Source organism: Talpa europaea, assembly GCF_964194135.1.
Source record: "Talpa europaea genome assembly, chromosome: 3".
Lineage (NCBI taxonomy): Eukaryota > Metazoa > Chordata > Mammalia > Eulipotyphla > Talpidae > Talpa > Talpa europaea.
Genome location: NC_140069.1, coordinates 863,139 through 881,756, shown reverse-complemented (window position 1 = coordinate 881,756; position 18,618 = coordinate 863,139). Strand labels below are relative to the sequence as shown.

General features: G+C 73.4%; 2 protein-coding genes across 2 annotated transcripts; both read right to left on the bottom strand.

Moving 5' to 3' along the window:
- Positions 1-512: 512 nt before the first annotated feature.
- On the bottom strand, positions 513-1,697 carry ARC (activity regulated cytoskeleton associated protein; the record flags this gene model as incomplete). Its single annotated transcript, XM_084230779.1, has 1 exon — positions 513-1,697. The coding sequence occupies one exon, from the start codon at positions 1,695-1,697 to the stop codon at positions 513-515; it is 1,185 nt and encodes a 394-aa protein (XP_084086905.1).
- An 11,907-nt stretch (positions 1,698-13,604) lies between these two features.
- On the bottom strand, positions 13,605-15,263 carry JRK (Jrk helix-turn-helix protein; the record flags this gene model as incomplete). The annotated part of the gene is made up of 1 exon (XM_084229685.1): positions 13,605-15,263. One exon carries the CDS (start codon positions 15,261-15,263, stop codon positions 13,605-13,607), a length of 1,659 nt encoding a protein of 552 aa, XP_084085811.1.
- Positions 15,264-18,618: the final 3,355 nt, after the last annotated feature.

Sequence of the window (18,618 nt, the reverse complement as noted above, 5' to 3'; positions counted from 1 at the left end):
GGCAGAGGGAGCTGCGCTGCCCCAAGTGGGCAGCTGCCTGGCGGCGGCAGCGACAGTGCCAGCCAGCTCTGCGGCAGCTGCCGGGGGAGGGCGGCGTCCGGAGCGCGGTGCCCGTGGCGCGCTGGCTCTGCCTCGGCTTCTGCTGTGGGCCGTCCAGGAGCCTGGAGCTGCCGGCCTGTGCCGTCGGGACGCCTGGCTCCCGCGTGCTCAGAGGGCAGGGCCGGGCGGCCGGCAGAACGCGGGGCTGGGGGCGACGTCTCGTTGGCCCGAGTGAGGGAGAGGATGCCCGGGACAGGCGGGGAGGGTGGCGGCGCGGGCTGGCAGGGAAGAGGGCGCCTCGCCTGCTGGGGGGCACTGCCCGCTTCTGGATGAGGTGTGTCTGTGTGAGTCTGGCTGGAGGCTCAGCCGGGGGGCGCCCAGCGGCTGGAGACCGGGGCTCCCCCCGGCAGGACTGAGCCCCGGTCCAAAGTCCCGTGGCCGCAGCCGCGGGGGGTGTGGCGGGCCGCGGGCCTCTACTCGGGTGGGGTCCGGTCACTGGCGACGGACTCGTTGGTGAGCGCGGGCGTGAGGGCCTCGGCCTCGTCCTCGGCGGCCGGGCGGGGCGCGGCGGGCTCGGCCGCCTGCTCCAGCCCGTCCTGCACCTCCATGCCCCTCTGGATGAGCTGCTCCAGGGTCTTGGGCAGCGGGTGGCGCAGGAAGCGCTTGAGCTTGGGCTGCAGGGTGCCCACCACGTACTGGATGATCTCCTCCTCCTCCGCGTCCACGTACAGCGTCTGGTACAGGTCCCGCTTGCGCCAGAGGAACTGGTCCAGAGGCTCGCCCTGCTTCTGCGGCAGGTCCAGCTCGCGCTGCATGGCCTCGCGGGACAGCGTGCCCTCGCTGTACTGCAGGAACTCCTTCTTGAACTCCACCCAGTTCTTCACCGAGCCCTGCTTGAACTCCCACCACTTCTTGGCCGGCCCGTTCATGTGGTTCTGGATCTGGGACAGCCAGTACTCCTCGGTGCCGCCCACCTGCCGCAGGTACTCCTCCAGGTGGCTCAGGAACTCGCGCGGGTCCTCGAAGATCTGCGTGTCCACGCCCGGGCTCAGCGGCCCGTCCTCGCCGGGCGCCCAGGGCGGGTACTGGGCGTCCGCGGGCTCCTGGCCGGGCAGCTCCCCGGCGGCGGGGGGCGGGGTGATGGCGTAGGGGCTGACGCTGTAGTCGTAGGGGTCGGCCTCGCGGCAGTAGCCCTCGGGGCCGCCCACGCCCACGGAGACGGGGTGCGGGGGCTCCCCGCCCACCGGGTACTTGCCGCCCATGGCCTCCAGGCGGTCGGCCCAGCGCTCCAGCCGGTAGAAGACCTCGCGCCACACGTGCATCTCGCGCTTGACCCAGCGCTCCAGGTGCGCGATGGTCTCCTGGCAGCGGCTCAGGCAGGCCTTGATGGAGCGCTTCCAGCGCTGCGAGTCCCCGGCGGGCACGTAGCCGTCCAGGTTGCTCTCCAGCTTGCCCACCGAGCGGTGCAGCCCCTTGAGCTCGCGCTCCACCTGCTTGGACACCTCGGTCAGCAGGTGCCGGTGCGTCCTGCGCACGTGCTCCAGCATCTCCGCGCGGCACTTGCCGATCTGCAGGATCACGTTGGGCTTGGCGGCCGGCGCGCCCCGCGGCCCGGGGTAGGCGTGGAGGCCGCCGCCGGCCATGCGGTCCAGCTCCATCGGCGCGGCGGGCGGGGCGGGCGGGCGGCGGGCGGCGGCTCCCTGGGGCGGCGGGGCGGGCGGTCCCGGCTCTGCCCGGCGCGGCGCGGCTCTGCCCGGCGCGGCTCGGTTCTGCCCGGCGCGGCTCTGCCCGGCGCGGCTCGGTTCTGCCCGGCGCGGCTCTGCCCGGCGCGGCTCGGTTCTGCCCGGCGCGGCTCTGCCCGGCGCGGCTCGGTTCTGCCCGGCGCGGCTCTGCCCGGCGCGGCTCGCCCGGCTCGGTTCTGCTCGGCTCTGCCCGGCGCGGGGCGGCTCTGCCCGGCTCGGTTCTGCCCGGCTCGGTTCTGCCCGGCGCGGCTCGGCTCGGCTCGCCCGCAGGCCGTCTGCGCTCCGGGCCCGGCGCCGGCGCTTTATGCCCCGCAAGGCCGGGGGCGGCCCCGCCGATCGCTCCCATTGGCGCCGCCCGCGCCGCCCGCAGGCCCCGCCCCGCGCCCCCCCCCCGCGCCCCGCTTGCCGCGGGGTGACGAACGCGCGCGGCCCCGCCCCCCAGGCGCCTCCGGCCGGCGGGACCGCGCGGCCAGGCTGGGGGGCGCTGGGGGGCGTCGCCTCCGCCCTCCTCGCCCCACGGGGTGGGGCTGCCGGACCCCCGCTCGGGGACCCCCCCGCCCCGCCCCGCCCCGCCCCGCCCCCTTTTGCGGGAGGTCCCGCCGCACAAGCACCCCAAGGGCGGTGTGAGTCCCCACGGGCGACTCTGCCTCCCGCGGCTGCTGGGGGGCGGGGGCTCCTGCGCCCCAGACCGGCCCCTGGGCCGCCGGGGCTGCTTTGCCGCCGGCCGGGGCGGGGGTGGACAGCGGGGGCGCCCCCGGACAGCGCCGCCCGGCCGTGCTGGACCTTCGGCGACTTCTCTGCTGAGAGTCTCGGGGCGCCGGAAGCTGGGGGAGGGGCGTGGGAGATGGGGGCTCCTTCGTCTCCCGCCCTGGTACTGGCCCTGAACCCCCAGACCACAGGGGGACCTAGTCAGAAGCTCCCAGACTTCCTAGAGGACGGGAGGGGGAGGGGGAGGGGAGGGCGGGGGGAGGGGGAGGGGAGGGCGGGGGAGGGCGCCGGCGCGGGCTGCAGAAGCCCATGTAAGGAACGGGGCTCCGGAAGCGAGGCTCCCCGGAGGCGGCCCCTCCCGCTCTCGGGCTGTCGTGGGGGGAGGGACGTTCTTTCTGGGTTACCCTGGTGGAAGGACGGACGGTGTGGGGCCCAGGTCCTCTGCTGCTACCTGGGCACAGGTAACACCCGCCATGCCTGCGCCAAGCATGCAGACAGGACCTACTGCGGGGCCCCCCTCTCTCTCTCGGGACACACTGCACACTCATAGCCCCCCACATGCACACTCATAGCCCCCTCTCACCCACATGCACACTCATAGCCCCCCACTCACCCACATGCACACTCATAGCCCCCCACATGCACACTCATAGCCCCCTCTCACCCACATGCACACTCATAGCCCCCCACATGCACACTCATGGCCCCCCACTCACCCACATGCACACTCATAGCCCCCCACCCAACCCTGCACGCCCATCCCCGACCAGCCCGCGGCCCTTCTGCCTTGCCCACACACTCTGGGACACGCAGGGGCCGTGGTCTCTGGGATGCCCCGTCCCCCCAGACCCCACCCAGGGCCCATCTGTCTCTCTCCCCCTGAGCTGCGGGGTGGCGGTGTCTTTCTGGCAAAAACTCCCTAAAAACCGCTCTCCTGGCATTTCTAATTCAAGGCGAGTGGGTGGGCAGAGCGGAGGGGAGCAGCAGGGAGGGAGCCGGGCAGAGAAGCTGCTGGAACAGGAATCCCAGCGTCCGCCCCAGGCGGTGTTTCCCGGAGCCGAGGGGGCTGTGTCTGCAGCTGCCAGGGGCAGGCCGGGCCGCAGGCCGGGTGAGCGGCCCGGGGTGACCAGGAGCCTGTGGAGGTCTGGAGTGAGCGGGGCCTGTGTCTGGGGTCCTGGTCAGGGAGCCACCGCAGGGGCCCGCTCAGCTGGGACCGCGCTCCCCAGGGCCGCCCCCATCCCCACCTGTTCCCCACCGGCATTCCGAAGCCCACGTGGCCCCTGGCCCGCGGGGCGGCTCTGCCAGGCTCTGGGCAGGGCCCACAGAGGTCCAGCCCCGCCCCGCCCACGCAGCTTCCCAGAGAAGGGGAGCCCTGTCCCAGCGCTGGGGCTGGCGGGGCTGGGGGCTGGGTGACAGAGGTGGCCACTGATTGGAAGGTGGGGTGCGGCACCACCACCGGGGGCTCTGGGGGTGGCCCATCCCAGACGGGTGCCCCCGCGGGACCAGGCCTGGTGAGAGAGCGCCCTCCTCCCGTCTGGCGTCCGGCGGGGTGCGGGGGCAGAGACCCTCCTGCCGAGGCAGGTGACAGCCGGGAACACTTAATCGCTGCCCAATTATCGCCCCAGAGGCCCGGCAGCCCCCGCGCTGGGGCCCGGCCTCCATTCTTCCGCCTCCAGACCCGGAGAAGAAAAGCGGCAGCTCCCCACCACCGGGATGGGGGGGCCACTCCCCGCCTGCTCCTCGAGCCACTGCGGCTGGCCTGCACCCCAGCCTCACCGGAGCAGGACGGCTGAGGGGCGGGTTGGGGAGGGTCTGCTGGAGGGGCCGGTGCCTGGAGGGAGGGAGGGCCTGGGGACCCCTTCCAGCAGCCCCTGAGCCTGGCAGCGGGCCCTCCCCAGGCTTGAGCGATGGAGGCTCTGGGGGGGGCAGGCGGGGCGACCCTGGGGCGCCTGGAAGCAGGCAGCTCCCCTGCAGCCTCTGGGGCTCTGACACCCCACCCCGGGCTGCAGGCTGGGCCCCGCCCCGTGGCAACCCTGCGATGCTGAGATGCCCCCTTCAAGGTGGGCTCTGCCCCCAAATTCAGTCTTGGGAGGCCTCGCCCAGCCACACCCTCCTCCCCAGAGCCCCGGGACAGGCGCTGGGGATGAGTGGGGGGCGAGCAAGGAGGGACCCTTTTCCGTCCCTCACACGGGGTGGGGGGGGCCGGCTCCGGGCTCCTGTCAGCGCCGCCTCCAGGGCCTGGGTGGCGGGGCCCAGGCAGGGCCCTGAGGGATGCCGGCTGGCAGCGGGGTCTGGGGCCAGCTCGGATGGGAGACCCTGGCCCTGACCCCCTGCCCCCACAGGCGCGGGCAGGTGGGCGGGAGGCCGGGGGCACAGACGAGGCGGCGGGGCTGGGCTGGGGACCAGCTAAGCGAAGCAGGAGACAGGCCTGGGGGCGGGCGGCCTGCCCGGCTCCACAGGACTTCTGAGAGTTAGGGGCACCACCCCAGGCGCCCACAGCGGAGGGTCCCTGCCTGGAGGAGCCCTGAGACACCCCAGGGCAGGCAGGATGGGCGGGGGCCCCAACACCACCAGGGCAGGGCCGGAGCCAGGGACTAGAGGCCCGTGACCCAGAGCAGGGGCCGAGGCCAGGCCTGGGGAGCCCGTCCAGAGCCCGGGCGGGCGGGGAGCCCGAGGCAGGCGCGTCCCTCCCCCTCCCCCTCTGGGCCTGTTTGGCTGGCGCCCCGTCCTGTCCCTGGAACAGGCAGCCTGTTTGTTCCGGGGCCCCCACACACCAGACCCCCCCTCCTTCCCGCCTCCTGCCTCAGCGCCTCCCGTCCGGCCTCCAAGGGAAGTTTGTATTTTTCCAAGAGCCGCCTACCCGCGCTCCTCGCACCCGCGGCGGCCTCTCTGCACGAGGCCGGGCCGGCGGGGCACCGGGTGGCCGAGGGCCTGCCCTCCAGGACACCCCTAGGCCGGAGAGGGTCAGGGCTGGCCCGAGCCCCAGCCAGGGCCGTGCAGGACCTGCCTCTGCTCCTTCGTCTGTGACGTGTGCACAGACCACGGCGCGTCGGTCACTCCATGAACACAGCGCCCGAGTCCCTGGGCTGGCCTGGGCACCGTAGGGTACGGGGAGATGCGGGTGACCCCCTCAAGTAGGGGCATCACCGTGATCCCCAAGCCGGCCGCGGGGGGGCGGGGCTGCTGGGTGGCCCTCTGCGCTGCAGGCACCAGCTGCCGGCTCACCCCCCGGAAATGGGGTGGGGGCGGGAGGCGTTGTGGCCCACGGCAGGGGTCCCCAGCACAGGAGGCAGATGTGCAGTGGGGACACCAGACACGCTGGGCCAAGGACCCGGCCACCTCTGCCTCCACGAGGTCTCATCTGCCCTCACCAGGGCCGCCCGCGGGCCTCCTGCGCGGCCCGGGCTGTCCTCTTCACCCCGGCAGCGGGCCCGGCGTGGGTGGGCAGTGCGTGGGGGCTGGGCCTGAGCGATACTCCCCAACCTGGGGGTGTCCTGTCCACCCCCACCTCCGTCAGGTAGTAGCCGAGGGCCCACCCAACCCACGCACAGAGCAGCCTGTCCTGCGCTGTCAGGGCCGCATCCCCGCCCCGGGATGGGCCTCTCCGCCCTGGGCCTGCCCCTCAGGGCCCTTCATGTGCGTGCGTGCGTGTGCATGTCTGTGTAAGGGTGTGTGCAGTGCATGAGCATGCATGTGTGCGTGTGTGAGCATGTGTGTGAGCGCACATGACCATGCATGTGTGAGCATGCATGTATGAGCATGTGTGCAGTGCATGAGCGTGCATGTGAGCCTGTGTGCAGTGTGAGCACGCATGTGCAAGTGTGTGAGCGCGTGCGAGCATGTCAGTGCGTGAGCATGCGTGCATGTATGTGTGCAGTGCGTGAGCGTGCGTGTGTGAGCGTGCATGTGAGTGTGCATGAGCATGCGTGCGCAGGGGCCTCCTCTCTCCAGCCACAGCCTCCCCACCCCTGTGCCAGCCTGAGCCTGCTGGGGGGTGGGCTGGCCACTGGTTCCTGCCAAAGGACACCTCTGCCCGGGGCGGCAGCCAGAGGCGCCTACAAGCCTGGACACGGAGTGGGGGGGGGGCGGGGAGGCACAGGGACAGGCGTGCGGGGCCGGGCCTGCGCCTGGAGGGGCTGCAGCGGGAGCAGATCTGAAGGTCCCACCTCGGCTGTGGTCTCCCGGCTGGACCCGCGGGCTGAGGGACAGTGAGCCAGTGGGCGGCAGCTGGGGAGGCCTGGCGGCCATGAGGGCTAGGGGTGTAAGGAGGGGCCTACCGGGGGCAGCCCGGAGCTCCCCGGGGTGGGAGTTGGGCGGCCCCCTCCCTCTGCCCCACTGGGCCCCCAGCCAGGCGGTGGGCTGGCCCCTGCTACCCGCTGAGCGCCCTTGGGGCCCACCTTGGGGCCCAGATGCCGAGCCCCATGAGCGTCTGGTCCCTAACTCAGGGGTTCTCTGCCAGCTGGCCCTTGCCAGACACCCCCGTGCTGGGGGTTCAGGACAGCCCGTGCCAGGGAGGGGGCGCGGAGCCTTCCTGCTGTTCTCTGCACCCCCACTTGGCGCTCTCTGGCAGCTCCGGGCTCACTTCCGCGGCCATAAAAGGAGCGAGGCTGAGAATAGCTCAGTGTGACGCGCCGGAGCTTCCCTGCGCTGGCCCCGCGCTGGCCCGCCCAGCCGCCCGGGCGCCCGCATCCCGCCGGAAACCGCGGTGGCCAATCAGGGGAGGGCACCTGCCGCCCTGCCGCCCTGCCGCTGGCCCTCGCAGTGACAGCCCTGGGCCCTACCCCTGTCCACCCGCTCCTGCTGGACCCTGTGCCCATGGGGTGGTGGGCACCAAGGACATCTGGGGACACTCTCGTCCAGCACGTCCAGCCCTGCCCTGTGACCCCGCAGGGCCCCAGGAACCTGCCCAGCGGAGGGGGCGTGCCTGGTCATGGGCGGGTGGGCTCGCCCCGCTGGAGGCCGCCCCGGGCTGCACCACGCAGTATGGAGAACCCAGAGGCCGGCCTGGGGGCAGTGCTGGGTGCTGCCCCTCCCCTCTGGTCACTGCTCCCGCTCCAGCGCCCCCCCCCACCGCCCTGCTCCCACCGACCCCAGGGGTGTTCTCAGGGCCCTTCTGCCCGCGTGTCCGCTCCGGGAAGATTCTCGGCCTCCCGGCGTCCGCAGCACGGTGCTCGGCCAGGGTCTGTGCACAGCCCTGAGAGCGCTGGTCCATCAGCACGAGGCCCGCAGGGAGGCTGGACACCAGGGGTGCCCTGCACCTATGGGAGCCCCAGCTGTTTCTCTGGGTGCACCCTGCCCTGGACCTCCCCAGGCCCTGCCCCACCCCCTGCTCCACACATCACTGGCCAACCTCTGACCCCAGAGCATGAGGCCACTGACCCCAGAGGTCACTGGGAGGGGTGGCAGCAGGGAGGGGTCGCTGGGCCCTGTGGCCCCTCGGGTGGGGCCTGGCAGGGAGGGGTCCAGCCCTGCTCACTGCGGGACCCACGGCGGCTCCTCCCAGGGGGAAGGTGCACCCCTGGGTGCTCCCCGAGCCACCAGGACCAGCTGGATCTGAACTCGGCAACCTGCCTCACACCCCTGCCCTCCCTCCGAGTCGCGTGTGGTCAGCTCCCACCCCCAGGGCTGCTGTCGCCCTGAGGACTGGAACGCCTCAGCGCAGCCGTGGTGGGCGTGTGGCCGCAGGGGTGCCCGAGTCACGGGAGGGGCTCAGCAGCAGCCCCGCTCGCCCTCCTCACGAGACAGGACGCTGGCGGGGCGAGCTGCGAGCAGGACCGCGGGCCGGGGCAGCGGTGCCCGGGAAGCAGCCTGGCGCCGTGGCCTCCAACCCCCGCGGCCCTGCCCGCCCGTGTCCACCCCGCCGGCAAGCAGTGGAGTCCGCAGAGCACTCTGAGCCCCACACCCCATGGGGCCGGCGCCGGGGGCAGGGGGCTGAGGGGGCTGAGGTGTCCCCGGGTGGGGCGAGGGGGCCGCGGGAAGACTGCAGGGGGCGGTGTCCTGGCGGGAGGGGTTCGGGGCTCGGGGGAGAGGCGGGGCCCTCCCTGCCGCGGCTGGGACAACTGGCCCGGGGCCTCTGCCCAGCCACACGGCTGGCCCTGCCGCCGGCCTGCACTCCGGCCAGTCCAGCAGGGTCCCGGTGGGGGGGGGCCGCCCTCCGAGCCCGCAGCCCCGCCCCAGCCGCACTAGTGCCACCTCCAGGCCGGGAGGCCGTCCTTGGCGCGGGCTGCCCAAGGGTGACCGCCACGGCCTGGCCTCCGGCTGGGTGAGACCCCACTCGTGCCCCCACCCCGGGCCCGCACCTCAGGCCTTGAGGTGGCACAGGAAAGCGCGGGAGGGAGGCCAGGCCGCTGGGCCCCTGGACTCGGTCTCCACCCGCCAGGGCTGGATAGAGCGGGTCTGTCCCGGCTCCAGGGCGCAGGCGGGCGCGGGTCCTCTGCAGAGCTGAGGGGCTCCCCGCGCGCCCTTGCCTGGGACCGCCTGGAGCTGTGTGACCCGGGGTCCGCCCCACGGCCGCCCTTGCAGACACACGCCCCGCCTCCCTGGCCGAGGCTGCGCCTGCCCTTCAGGAGCTCAGCTGGGCAGCCGTGGGCGGCCAGAGGGTGCAGGGGACGGTCGGCCACACCGCCCATTGCCGGCGGATCCCCAAACCTGGGCTCCTGGCCACACCCACCGCCTTGCCCCCCTTTCCAGGCTCTGCCTGCCTGGGCCATGCCGGACTCCGAGGGCACCCGCCCAGCGCAGGGCTGCCCCCTCCCCGGGGCCCCAGCACCGCCCGCCTGCCGCCCTGGCCCCTCCTCCCCTCCGGGGCGGCTCCTCGCGGCTTCAGGCCTGACAGGCTGAGTCACGGCACCGCTGACTCACCTCCGGGAGCCCAGCCTCCCTCCGAGCCGAGACGCCTTTGTCTGGGGCGCGCGCGTCACGCTCCCGCCCACCCTGACGCACCCGCGCGTCAGGCACCCCTCGGCCCAGGTGTGTGTCCCCGGCTCTGCCGCGCCGCAGAGGCGGGGCCGGACCCCATCTGCCCTGTGCCCTGGCGCGTTCACGGACCCTGCGCGCCCAGTCCCCAGGGCCACAGGCCCAGCCCGGCGCAGCCAGCACCCTCAGGAGGCCGGAGCGCCTTCCGCTTTCGCCAGAGGACAGAAACCACCCTCCTCCGGTGGCTCTCAGATCCAGCACAGGCCATGGGTCCCGCCGTCAACCCCGTGCCCAGACAAGAGCCCCTCTGTGCCCGGGGGTGGAGGGGACTCCAGGAAGCCCCCAGCCTTCCAGGCACAGGGAGCAGCTGGTGATGTGTCTGTAGCGCCCCCCGCCCCCCGCCCGGCTCAGGGGCACAGCAGGTGCTCGTCCACCTTGGAGGGCTTGGTGTCGGGGATGGCGGTGGAGGACAAGACCGGTGGATCACAAGCCCCCGAAGAGGAGGGATGGGGCGGCAGGGCCCGCAAGGGGCCCCAGCACCGGCTTGGGCCAGTCACAGCTGGTCCTGAACCCCGACTCCGGACGGGGCCGAGCGGGCCTCCCAGGCAGCTGGAAGGTAAGGGCCAGGATGCCCAGGGCGGGCGGCTTCATCACCAAAGGACCCCCACCGGCTGAGCCCCGAAGCCTCCTCGCCCTCCCCGAGATCGGCGGCTCAGGCCTGGTGGGGCCCTGGTGACTCGGGCTTGCGCCCGTGGGCGCCCGTGGGCGCAGACACAGAGCCCGTATCCCGGTGGGGCGGCCTTCTCACAGGATGCGACAGGGTGGGGGTGCCGGGGCCCAGCACAGCCTGTGTCCACAGGAGCAGGCAGCAAATGAAAGTTCTAGAAGCTTCGACCAGAGCTCAGCCAGAGAAACCCCCATCTGAACTGGCCTCCGGGACGCCCGTTTCCAGGCTCTGCCTGCTTGGGCCATGCCGGACTCAGCAGGCGCCCGCCCAGCGCAGGGCTGCCCCCCTCCCCGGGGCCCCAGCACCAGCCCAGCTGCCGCCCTGGCCCCTCCTCTCTGAAGCGGGGAGGCCTGCACGGGGCCTGGGAGTCGGGACAACTGATGAGGAGCACGTGGTCAACTCTAAGTATGGGAAAGGCACAGCCCAGCGTCCCCAGGAGTAGGGAGGTGTGGCCCAGCAAGGAGGGCACAAGACCACACCGGGTGAGGGGCAGGGGCCAGGCGGCGGGTTCTTCAGTGGGATCAGGGGCTGGTGGGGGATCAGGCAGGGGTGCAGATGGTGCGTGTGCGTGTGGGAGCTAGATGGACGGTGGCCGTGTGCTGGGCCAGCCCCGCAGGACTCGCGCCCCAGCGCAGACAGGGCTCCGGGGCAGGACAGGCACTGAGGGCAGGTCTCTGTGCCGTGCAGGCCGCTGCCCCTGGCTGCTCTCAGCGCAGGCCGCACAGCCACTCCAGCAGAGCCGCAGGACCGTGGCAGGAGCCTGAGAAGAGCCAGGATGAGGCCACCTCCCCGGCCAGCTGCCAGGGGCCATGTCCAGAGCGTCCCCGCCCTCACTGGTCTTCCACGGAGCCCCCCGGCCTGGCTCAGTGAGGGCTCAAGCCTCCGTCCGCGCCTGTCCTCACCGGAGGCTGCGCCACAGGCAGCCCCAGGGCCCACACACGGCAGGACCGACGTGGTAAGAGGGACCAAGGGGGGACGTGGGGGGCGATCAGTCACTCCCTAGGGCCTGGGCCTGCACATGGGGCCTGCCCCGCTAGCTGGGCCCAGGAGCCCCCCATCCCAGCACCCCAGGGGTCTGCTGGCTTAGCCCAGATTTCCAGGCCCAGATGCGCCCCATGGACCTGGCAACGGACGCCTGCTGCTGGGCACCGGTCAGAGCCGGCCTCGCCCACCCACAGTGCCCTGTGTCTCCCTGACTGGCCAGTGGCTGAGCTCAGCAGGGGCTGGGGGTGTGGGGTGCCCCCGTGCTGATTCCTGGCCCCCCAGGTGAGCCCACTCCCTCCGACCCCCGGGGCTCCCTGCTGACGGACTCTCGGTGGCCCCAGCTCTGCGGGGCGCCCCACATCCTCACCAACACCTTGGGCTTGTCTTTTCAACTCTGTTTTTATTGTGTCAACCTTGCAACAGAACACTGGCCATTTAGCCCGGCGGAGGCCCGGCCAGCGGCAGTGTGCACTTGGCTGTCGGCTTCCGGAACCTCATCCTCACTTGGCAGCGCCGCGGCCCCCGGCACGACCCCAGGCCTCGCTGCCACCACTCCCGGGAGGCGCGGCATGGACCAGCAGGGCCCTGGGCTGCCCCCTCGCACAGGAGCCGCTGCCACCCATGGAGCCGAGGCCCCTGAGGCAGGACCGCGCCTGGTGGGCTGGACAGAGGGGGGTTTAAGAATTGGTCTTTGCTCCACTGAAGCGCTGTTTCTGCTCTTCTGTCGCCGGAAGGAGGGGGCCAGGCACAGACGGCGGCCTGGGCCTGGGGGCTGCACCCCGCGAGGGCTGCCAGCAAGCCGGCTGCGGCACAAGCAGCCGCCCCGGCCTCTTTCGGGACGCAGGCGCGCTGGGCTGGGGCTGCGCAGGCACGAGCGCGGAGAGGACAGGCATGCGCGGGCAGGGTGGGGTGGCCCCCGGAGGCCGGGCCGAGAGCTGCACAGCCCGGCCTGCCCCGCCGCGAGCTGCTGTTGTAAATAATGTCTCGGTTAAAGGAGACTCAGCGCGAGCCCATGGCCTCTCCTTCGGAACCACAAGGAGACTTACGGCTCATCTGAGCCCAGAGGCCCGGCAGGGAAAACAGAGGCGGGCCCATCCGCATGGCCCCCAGGGCCCCGCCTCCCCGACAGCCCTGCGGGGACGCAGGGCAGCCCTGCTCAAGGACCCCCAGGGGACACCGTCCCAACGGGCATGCTGGCCTGCCGGAGGCGGGAGGGCCCTGCAGACTGAGGAACAGCCCCAGAAGCCCCAGGGACAGGGCGGCCGCCGCCTCCCAGACTGCGTTCCTCAGGCAGGCCTGTCCCCAAGCAGCCTCCCTTGCTCAGCTTCCTACACTGAGGCTGGGGGGCGCCAGGACAGGGCCTGGCCTGCTGCCCCCACCCCTTCCCTGCAGCCCCCCAACATGAAACACTTGCGGCACGGGTGGTCCACGCTAGAGCCCCATCGGGCCCAGGCCCGCCGTGGGAAGCGCAGACACCAGCGCTGGGAAGAGGCAGGCCGACGGGGCCTGGGCAGAAGCCACTGAAAGACCCCCAGCCCCAAGAAGCTGCCGCCCACCCTGCGTGTCCAGGTGTAGCCACGGCGGGGGTGGGGGGTCCCCCGCGGCGCCCCTGAAGAATGCTCATTGGCCACGCGTTACTGACCAGCCACACAGACACGCCAGGGCAGGAGCCAGTCACTGCCGAGAAGAGGCCGGCCTGGGGTCCCGTCTGACAGGGCAAACCATCCAGAGCCACCAGGGGACCTGTCCCTCTGCTGCCCCCCAAAGTCCTGCTGCTCAAGCCCAGCTGGGGCAAGGGCCCGGCCCCTCCAGCAGCTGCAGCTCCCTGGCTCCAGTCCACGGCGCCAGGTCGCAGGGGCAGCGCAGACACCCTGCCCAGGAGCGGGCCTGAGCGTGGGGCGCCTGCTGGCTCCACCACCTCCACGGACGCACCACAGGGGTGCAGGACGGGCAGCAGCGCAGGTGACCCTTGCACGGGCGGGGCAGAGCAGCGAGCGGCTGGGGTGGGCAGGTGAGGCAAGGCCCGTGCCAGCCGCTCGCGCTCCACCCCGATGAAGACTCGCTTCGGAGGCCAGCACCAGCTGGAGCCTCGCTGAGATCTGCGGCACGTGGGGGGACCAGGCCGAGCCCGCAGTGGCTTAGGGGCGCCCACCACGGGGTGGGGGCTCCAGAGCAAGGACACCTCCCGGCTCTCACCACACGGGGACGTGCAGGCGGGCTCCGTGCGGCTGAGGACGGCGGGCGGGCACGCACGGGGCTGCTGGGCAGGCCAGCAGGTCGGGAACCCGACAGCCCGGTCAGTCTGGGCGGCTCCCCGGAGACGGACCGCCTCCACCTCAGGCTCAGGCAGCGGCCCCGCGGCCCGCGCCAGGAGGCTCCGCACACCGGGCTCCGCGGCCTCCCAGGCCTGCCCTCGTTGCGGGGGCAGCGCAGGCGACAGCGTGAGGCCCGCCGACGGGGACCGGAAGCGCCGTCCCGAGGCAGGGGCATCAGTTGTCGGAGGACGAGCAGGGCAGCGGGGAGCGCTCCTGGGGGGCCTCGAGTTTGACCACGGCCCTGAGCGCCACGCGCCCCCACGCCAGCTGCCGCTGTCTGGCGAACACGGCCCGCAGCGCCCGCAGCTGCCCCGCCTCCTGCGCCGTGAAGCAGGGCTGCCGCTCGGCGAAGCGGACCACTGTGTCGAAGGACTCGGCCGCCTCCGCCCAGGCCGCCTCGTCGCTGCCCCCAGGGCCCGTGCCGCCCGGCCTCCTGACCGGGTCTGCCCGCCCCGCGGCCTGCGCCGACTCGGGGGCCACGGGGCGGCCCTCCCCCGCCTCCCACCCCGGCCCCGTCCGCTCGGCAGCGGCCCCCCTGGGAGGCCTGCCGCTGGGCCCGGCCGGGGCCTCCTTCACCAGCTCGATGACGTGGGCGAAAGTCTGGCTGGGGGGCTTCGTCCTGCCGTGCTCAGCCTCCTCCTCGGAGGACGAGCCTTCTGCCAGCGTGACCGCCGGCCACAGCTTCCTCCAGGCCCGGCTGAAGACCTGGCCGGCCACCGCCTCCCAGGCACAGGCCACGTTGAGGACGGCGTCGCTGATGCTGTAGCGGGGGTGGAAGCCCTGCAGCGCCACGGGCGGGTTGACGAAGCTCCTCATGAAGGCCCTGCGGATGCCCTGGTCCATGGGCTGGATGAGCGAGGCGGCGCCGGCCGGCAGGAAGATGGTAAAGATGTTCTCCGACGCCAGCTCGGCCTCCTGGGGGTGGGCGCGGGAGCTGTCCAGCAGCAGAATGGCCTTGCTGTCCTCGGGGAGGCCCCGCGCTCGGAAGTGCTCCCTCACCGAGGGGACGAAGATGTGGTGGAACCAGTCCGAGAAGATCTCCGCGTCCACCCACGCGTTGCCCTGGGCCTTGTAGGCGACGGGCAGGTGCTGGATGCCTTTGAAGGCCCGGGGGCCGCCGCCCTTGCCCACCACCAGGGGCTTGATCTTGTGCGAGCCTGTGGCGTTGGCGCACATCAGCACGGTCAGCCTGTCCCTGCTCTGCCTGAGGCCGGCCCCAGCGGCCCCGTCCGGCCCGGGGCTGGGCAGGCAGCGCCAGAAGAGGCCGGTCTCGTCGGCGTTGTACACCTGCTCGGGGCACAGGCCGTGCTCGGCGGCCAGGCTCCGGAAGAAGCCGCAGAACCGCTCAGCCGCCTGGTGGTCAGCCGCCTGCCTCTCGCCGGCCGCGTCCAGCTTCTTGATGCCGTGCCTGGCCTTGAAGCGCCAGAGCCAGCCGCCCGAGAAGACGCAGGGCTCGGTGAGCTGCATCTGCTCGTAGAAGCCCTTGGCCTTCTCGATGAGCATGGGGCCCGACACGGGCACGCCCGCGGCGCGCTGGGCCAGGAACCACTGGTACAGGGCGCGGTCCAGGCGCCCCAGCTTGGGCGTGTGCAGCGTGCGCCGCCGCTCCAGCGCCGCGCCGCCCTCAGGGCCCGCGAAGAAGCCCAGCAGCCGGGCCTTGTGCGCGCGGATGTCGTAGAGCGTGGACATGCCCACGTTGTACTCCTGCATCAGCGCCCTGCGGCTCTCGCCCCGCTCCAGCCGCGCGCAGATGTCGATCTTCTCGCGCAGAGTCAGCACCACCCGCTTGCGCTTCCCCCCGGGGCCCCGCCCCGCAGCCGGCTCAGAGGCCATGGGCAGGCGGTCCCGGCGGGCGTCCTGGGCGGGCTCCGGCTTCCTTTGCCACGCGCCCACCCCGTTCTGCCAAGCCCGGGCTACAGGAGCGACCTCTGTCCTTCCTTCATTCCCCCGCTAGGCAAGCAACCTCCGGCGCAGCCGTCACGGGCCTCACCTGGCTGCAGCTCCTGGGGGGGGGGCAGGGCGGCGGCGGCGACACACCAGGCAGGGCCCTCCGCGCCACCCGTCTCCAGCCTCTCTGCGGGGCAGTGGCCGCCTCTCCCCTCAAATGCAGGTAGGGAGCAGAGGCTTTGGGTGACTGGGCTGTCCTGACCGAGCCGTGGGCCTCCCACACGAGGCAGCGGGAGCTGGAAAGCATGAGAGAGGTGTTAGGAGCACGTGCCGGGCCACGGTGAGCGCGTCTGAGATGGCCGTGCATGCGGGCAGCCACGAGGAGGTGGGTAGAGGGCGTGCACGGGCCACCAGCACTGCCCAGCATCTCCCGGCTGGCAGGGGGTCAGAAGCTGCGCTCGGCATTGGAGGTGGCTCTGGCAGGAGCAGCGGCCTCCTCGGGAAACACCGAGGGCTGAGGTGCCCGGGCGGGCGAGGGGCAGGCCCTTCCCAGACCCCTCCCTCTCCTGTCACCACTCGCTCCCTCGCTTGGCTGCCTGACCTGGCCACCTTGCAGATACACAAACCCGCGAGCCCTTCAAGAACAGCCAAGGAGGGACCGGAGGTGCTGCGGGGTGCAGGGATCCCCGAAATGCCCCAGAATGAGGCGCCTCCAATTCCACCTGGAGCAGAGCCCTTGAACTTGTCTTCAAGGCCTCAACCCGCTGGACAACTCAGCCCCACGAGGGACCGGCTCCTCCCACAGCAGCTCAGCGCCCGAGCACCATGCAGCAGCGGGCAGGGAGATGGGCCAGGCGGGGCGGGAGCCCCCAGCGCTGGCTAACCGGCTAGTCACAGACTGATGCCGCAGCAAGCACCGAGAACCACCTCTGCCCAGCGGGAGTGGCGATGCGCATCCCCAAGTCCCCGGGCCGTGGGGCAGGGCAGTGGGTGTCTGGTGCAGGAGCTGCGGGCCGGGCCCCGCCAGGCCCCACCGAGGACTGCAGCAGGGCTTCCTCCCAGCGGCCGCGCCTCCCGTCTGGGCCCCGCAGCCCGCCCCGCAGAACCAGGGAATGCGGCCCGCAGGGAGGAGGCGTCGGGCTTACAAAGGGGCAGTGACCCCCAAAGCCAGCTCCGGCTGCCCCGCGGCCTGGGCGCTCGCGAGGAGACTGCCCCTTGTGCGGGCCTGCTCGCGGGGTGCCGCGGGGGCGCTGCCAGCGGCCGGGAAGGCCCGGAGGGGGCGGGACCGGCCGTCTCTGGGCACGAAACTCGGATGCCGCTCCCGGGGCGGCGGAGGACGCGGGGCTGGGGCCGCGCCGCTCGGGGGCGCCGGGGGGGGGCGGGGGGGGCGCCAGGGGAAGGGGGGGCGCGAGGGGCGCGGGGGGGGCGCCGCGCCGTCTCGGGCCCGGCCCTGCGGGGACCCCGCGGGGCTGGGGCCGCGGAGGGGCGTCAGGGACGGACGCTGAGGCCGGGGCCGGGCGGGGGCGGCGCGGGGGCCGACGCCGAGGGCCACGCCGGGCGGGGAGCCCGCAGGCCCGCGCGGCGCCCGCCGGGGCGGCCGGGGCCCCGAGGGCGGACCCAGGGCCCGGCCCCACTCACCTGCGGGCCCGCGCCGCCTCCGGCCGGAAGCGCCCCGTCCCTCGCCGGCCCCAGCCACTTCCGGACGCTCTAGGTCGCTGGCGGACTCGGCCTCTCGGTGGTGCCTGCGCGCCCGAGCGGGGCGGGGCGAGGGCGGGTCCTCGGCCGAGGGGGCGGGGCAGAGCCGCGCCAGGGAGCGGCCGCGGGGCGGGCGGGGGCGGGTCCTCGGCCGAGGGGGCGGGGCAGAGCCGCGCCAGGGAGCGGCCGCGGGGCGGGCGGGGGCGGGTCCTCGGCCGAGGGGGCGGGGCAGAGCCGCGCCAGGGAGCGGCCGCGGGGCGGGGCGGGGGCGGGTCCTCGGCCGAGGGGGCGGGGCAGAGCCGCGCCAGGGAGCGGCCGCGGGGCGGGGCGGGGGCGGGTCCTCGGCCGAGGGGGCGGGGCAGAGCCGCGCCAGGGAGCGGCCGCGGGGCGGGGCGGGGCGGGGCGGGGCGGGGCGGGGCGGGGCGGGCGTGCCCCGCGCCCGGACGGCGCCCTCGGGGGGCCCGAGGAGGGGGTGAGCTCCGGCCGTCCCCCGGCGACGCGCCCGCGGAGCCCCCCGTGTCTCGCCTCCTCACGGCTGCGGCGGCCGAGCCCGTCTCCCCGGCGCGACCTTGAGAGCTGACGCGGGGCTGGCGGCCGGCCCGGTGGACGGGGCGGGCCGGGGTCCCTGGGGGGCCGGGGACGCCCCGCTGTGTTTCGCCCGCGGGACAAATGTGAGTCTTTGGGGCCCGGAGGCGGCCGCGCCGCCGGGCCCCGGGTGTCCATGTCCCGCCCCGCACATTCAGATGCCGAGAAGTCGGGGTCCCTGGGACGCAGGCGTGGCCCCGGGCCTGGGGGGCCGCACCCCGCGTCCGGGGAGAGGGAGGCAGGAGGGCGGGCGGAGGGAGAGGCTCAGGCCGGCGGCCGCGCAGGAGGGTCTCTCCCCAGCCCGGGACGCTCGGCGGGCCCAGACCCAGCCTGACGGGCGGCCTCCCTCGAGGCGCGGTGCGAAGCCCCCAAGTCCGTGGCCGCGCGACTCCCTCCCCTGCCAGCCCTGCTGGTGCCGGCACACCAGGCTCACCGTCACCCCACTCCTGGGTGACGCCCTCGGCCACCGACGGCCGCGATGCCCAAGCTCACGTCCCCCAGTCATCCTGCCCCCGGGCGTCCAGGCCGCACCCAAACCCCCTGCAGCCCCCGACCCGTCTTTTTTTTTTTAAGATTTATTTATTTATACAAGAGCTGGGGTGCAGGCCAGAGGTGCAGGAGGGTGAGAGGATTCCCCAGAGACAGAGCGGGGAGCAGAGCAGGCGGAGCCACTGACACAGTGCTGGGGGGAGCAGCAGGAGACAGGGCAGGTCTGCCGCGCCATGTGGGTAGCTCCCTGGCCGATGGGGCTCGAACTCATGCTGCAGAGGCTGCGGGTAGCTTCATAGAGCGGTGCTTAACCCCTTGTGCCACCGGGGCGCCCTCCCCAACAGGTCTTTAAACCTGAGTAGCAGCCCTCCCATGGGGGCCTCCCCGCACAGCCCACCTGGGGAGCCACGGCCTCCTCTCTCCCTCGCTCAGTCCCGACCTCAGCCGGCCCTGCCCTGTCCCCGTGCCCACACCCGCCATCAGGAGCCCTGCCTGCTGCGCCCCGACACCCGCACTCTGGGCCCCCCTCTCG